At 38.2% G+C, this 5,092-nt stretch overlaps 1 protein-coding gene across 1 annotated transcript; it reads right to left on the bottom strand.

The window, feature by feature from the left end:
• Positions 1-1,480: 1,480 nt before the first annotated feature.
• Positions 1,481-2,457, bottom strand: LOC100660036 (olfactory receptor 8G50-like). Its single transcript, XM_010597985.3, has one exon. The coding sequence runs from the start codon at positions 2,429-2,431 to the stop codon at positions 1,481-1,483; it is 951 nt and encodes a 316-aa protein (XP_010596287.1). The 5' UTR covers positions 2,432-2,457.
• Positions 2,458-5,092: the final 2,635 nt, after the last annotated feature.

Raw genomic sequence — 5,092 nt, 5'->3', positions numbered from 1 at the left:
AGCTTATTTGGGAAAGGGGAAGAAAAAGGAATTTACTGCTTAGAAGTCTTCCCAAACCATCATCTGAGTTACATTTTCTATTTTACTCCCTCTCTTTAATAAGGACAATGAATAAGGAAGACCAAAGAGGCATCGACTCCTTTGAATTATGGTTCTGGAGAAGAAAATTGAATATACCATAGACTGCCAAAAGAACGAACAAATCTGTCTTGGAAGAAATACAGCCAGAATGCTCATTAGAACCAAGGATGGTGAGCCTGCATCTTACAGACTTTGGACATGCTGTCAGGAGAGATTAGTCCTGGAGAACGACATCATGCTTGGCAAAGTATAGGGTCAGCGGAAAAGAGGAAGACCTTCAACAAGGTGGATTGACACAGTGGCTGCAACAAGGAGCTCAAGCACAACAATTGTAAGGATGCCGCAGGACTGGGCAGTGTTTTGTTCTGTTGTGTATAGGGTCACTATGAGTTGGAACAGACTCAATGTCACCTAACAAAAACAACTTTAATAAGGAGTGAGATCCACAAATTTTTAGCTAAAACCCCAGACAATTATTGAGTGTCTACAAAATAATTTTACCAAATTTGTTTTTCTGAAAATAATATTTAGTCTTTGAGGAAGAAAGGTACAAGTAATTAGTCAGAAAACAATTTTCCAGTTTTAACTTTTGCATGTGAATAAGTGATCCATCTAAGTTCAATGCATAGTCAAAGAATGTCACTTCTACATTTGTGATTCCCAATGCAGGTGAAAACAAAAATCTTATAGAAATAGGGAAAAATGAATATAGGATTCTCAGGGAAATGGAGGTGGTAGTATAATATTAAAACTGTGAAGAAAATTTTCAGAAAGAAATAAGTAAAAATACACATAATGTATTTAGCCATGATTATTCTATCCATCTCTTCCACCATAGTGTTACCACCTTGTGGGCAGCAAATATGCCTTATCATCTGTCATCTGCCCCCATATTCCTTACTACAGAACTGAGCGGTACTTAGTAACTTGTAGGGATTGAATTTTATAGATTTCAAATTATTTATTTTAAATATCACTTTTTTCCAGAGGAGTTTATTTGTACACTTATTGGTAAAAAAAAAAAAAAAAAAAAAAAAAAGCCAAAATCCAGGATATCAAGAAATCAAAGAATACAGAACAAATGGATCATTCTATGAATTATGATAGATAAATCTTATCTAACAAAGTGCCAAATCCCATGTTTATAAATTATAATAACCCCATATGAAGTCATTTGTTGATTTTTTTTAAGAAATGATTCAGGTAATATGGGTTACTGCAGGTGACCTTTGAGACTTCCTAGAATTACTCCATGTGGTTGCTCTGCATGTGACACTATGAATCCAGTATTGTCCTTGGGGCCTTCCTTCCAAATAATCATGTTTTGACAGTAATCTCACTACTTGTGTATATATTTCACTGTCTCTGGACTCCTTCCTTACTGAATCTTCTCCAAGAATTAGAAATCTTTGCTAATGCAGAATAGTCTTTTCTTAATGATTTTATTGAGAGCATCTTTGACATCCTTATTCCTCAGGCTATAGATAAGAGGGTTCAGCATCGGCACAATAATGGTGTAAAACACAGAAGAAACTTTGCCTTCATCCATGGAGCTGACGTTTAACGGCTGTAGGTACATGAAGGCTGCAGAACCATAGAAAATTGTAACGGCTGAGATGTGGGAGCTACATGTGCTGAAAGCTTTGAACCTGCCCTCCGTGGGACAGATTCGCAGGATGCTGACAATGATGAAGACATAGGAGCTAAGGATGGCCAAGGCTGGTGCAAGAATATTAAATGTACTGAAGCACAAAAGTACCACTTCATTGATATAAGTGCTGGAGCAGGAGAGCTCCAGTAGTGGAAAAACCTCACAGAAGTAGTGGTTGATTATTTTAGCCTTGCAGAAAATCACTTTTAGCATGCAAACTGTGTGGGCTGTGGCACCAATTAAGCCCATCATATATACCTCAACTACTAGCCAGGAGCAGACCTGATAAGACATGGTGACATTGTAAAGCAATGGCTTACAGATGGCAATATAGCGATCATATGCCATCACAGCCAACATATGGCATTCTGATATAACAAAAAAAAGGAAGAAATAGAGCTGAGTCATGCATTCAGGGTAGGAGATGGTGTTCTTCTCTGTCACCAAGTTCACCAGCATTTTGGGGGTAATGACAGTGGAATAGCAGAAATCAATGAATGACAAACTGCTGAGGAAATAGTACATGGGCGTATGCAGGTGATAACTGAGCCCAATCAGTGTGATCATGCCCAGGTTGCCCACCACTGTGACCACATAGACTCCTAGGAAGAAAAGAAAGAGTGGCAGCTGGAGTTCTGGCTTTTTTGTCAGCCCAGCGAGGATGAACTCGGTCACTGTGGAGTGATTTCCTACTGCCATTTTCCTTTGGGAATTCTACGGAGGAAGAGAAGAAGAAAGCTGAGATGCATATTTATTTATGCAGTGTGAAACAGTGATAAATGTTATCAGTTAGGTATCTTCAATTCTCCCTCCTGTCCCTGCTCTGCGTTGGAAGGTAAAGACTCTGTGGTTATTATTTACAAGATTGCTCAAATTCTAATGAGTCTAACAGTCAGCTAGGTATAAGAAATTAGAAGTTTTGGAAACAATATGATAACAAAAGCCCTGCTTAAAGACATTCCTTTTTTCCAAAAAATAAAAGAATCAAAAACCCACAGCTGACATCATACTTAATGCTGAAAGGCTGAATGCTTTCCTCCAAATATCTAGAATAAGAGAAGAATGTTCACTCTAGCCATTTGTATTCAGTATTATACTTGAGCTTCAGAACAGAGCAGTTAGTCAGAAAATGAACTCTGCTGGTGTAGTGATTAAATGCCACAGCTGCTAACCAAAAAGTCAGCAGTTCAAATCTGCCAGGTGCTCCTTGGAAACTCTAAGGGGCAGTTCTACTCTATCCTATAGGGTCACTAGGAGTCAGAATCAACTCGATGGCAATGGGTTTGGTTTGGGTTATATTGGAAAGGATGAGGTAAAACTATCTCTATTAAAATATTATATAAATTTGTATATGGAAAAACCATAAAAAATATATTAGAGCTAATTTAAAAGTTCATCAAAGTTGTACCTTAAAGATCAACATAAAAAGCTCAATTGTATTTCTATATACTGTGTAGTTGTTACATGCCATCTAGTTGGTTCCGGCTCATAGCAACCTTATATACAACAGAACTGAACACTCCTGGTCCTGCACACTCTTCATAATCATTGTTGTGTTTGAGCCCATTGTTGCAGCTACTGTGTGACTCCATCCTATTGGGCGGCCTTCCTCTTTCCCTGACCTTTCCCTGACTTTACCGGGCATGATGTCCTTCTCCAGGGACTGGTATCTCATGATAATGTATCCAAAGTATGTGAGATGAAGCCTTGCCAACCTCTATTTTAAGGAGAATTCTGGCTGTACTTCTTCCAAGACTGATTTGTTGGTTTTTCTGGCTGTCCACTGTATATTCAGTATTCTTCATCAATGCCAAAATTCAAATGCATTAATTCTCCTTCATTCCTTATTCATGGTCCAGGTTTCACATGCATATAAGGCAGATGAAAAGATCACAGCTTGGGTTCAAACCAAAAAACTTTTTGCTGTCAAGTCGATTCCAACTCATAGCAACACTGTTGGGCTGGGTAGAACTGCCTCATAAGGTTTCCAAGGAATGCCTGGTAGATTTGAACTGCTAAACTTTTGGTTAGCAGCCTCTTAACCACTATGCCACAGGGTTTCCACATGTGACCAGTCTCCCTGAAAACTGACTCTGACACATGCTTTTAATTTCTGTTGCTTTCTGTTCTGCCACCATGTTTAACACAACCTGTCTGTTTGAATGCCCTGTGACTGTCGTTTGTGAAGGATTCACAAAATCACCTGCCCTGTGTCAGTGGTCTTAGCCTACACTGACTGACTCACCTTAGAAATCAATGAATCTTGAGCAAAACAGTTTAAGAAAAAAACGTGTTGTGAGCTCTCATAAAGGAAAGCAGTGATGATTCAAAGCCAGCATGAGATTGCTAAGGTATGCCAACCATTCTTGTTTTGAATTTTAGTGGGCTGGTAGAATAAGAGAATGTTATTGTCCTAGGTTATCTTGATTTTAGTAAACTATTTGCTAAATCTCTTGTAATGTTCTTAGGTACATGATGTGGTTATGTGTGTTGGATGAAATACAGAAAAATATCATAATTACATGAACTCAAAGAGCATCTCAAGACTACATACAAAGTGGATAATCTCACATTATCATCCCATAGGACTTTAAACAAAATTTTGTCTTAAAAAATCATTTTCTGAATAAATGGATGAGGCCATAGGAAAAAAAATACTGTAAAATTCATAGATAACATCAACATAGAAAATAGTAATGAATACTTGCATGATGATAACGATTCTATAAGATTTTTTTAGGCTGTGCAAATTGATATTTAAAAGAATAAATTGAGCAGTGATGAACATAAAATTTTAAGTAGAACATCTGTTTATTCTATTTGGACATCTAGCATGAGTCAGAAGTTATTTAGGACACTCAAAATAAAGTGATGAATATGGTAGAATTCCCTGCTCTACAGAAACTCAAAGTCTAGAAAGAGAGAAGGGTAGACTAGGAGCTGTAATAAATCTTATGATCGTACAAGGCCTATAGGAACACAGTGAATATGGAACCATCTTAGAATGGGGGGGTCGGTCATTGCAGAGGCATAGGGGAACACAGGAAGACACTTCTTCCCAGGTACCAGACAAGGCTCAGAATGATATTAAGAGGCACCAGAAATATGAAAGGTACCTGACTGAGGCAACATGATGGCGGGGATGGTGCAATTCTGCTGACAGCTCATGGCTACCAACACGTGGTGGGCAGGTGCCACTTACAGATTGCCCTTGTGAGCTTGTTACCCTCCTTTGCCCCTGTATCATTGATGGCTTCCAAGAGAAACCTGAATGTCGAAAGATAAGTAGGAATAGACCAGGCTCAAACAATGTTCAAAATTAAGAAACATTGAACTAACAGATCTTCACATTCAAAATAT

The sequence above is a fragment of the Loxodonta africana genome, chromosome 15 (genome assembly GCF_030014295.1).
Source record: "Loxodonta africana isolate mLoxAfr1 chromosome 15, mLoxAfr1.hap2, whole genome shotgun sequence".
Lineage (NCBI taxonomy): Eukaryota > Metazoa > Chordata > Mammalia > Proboscidea > Elephantidae > Loxodonta > Loxodonta africana.
The sequence above is the reverse complement of the archived record's forward strand: the minus strand, read 5'-3'. Positions and strand labels throughout refer to the sequence as shown.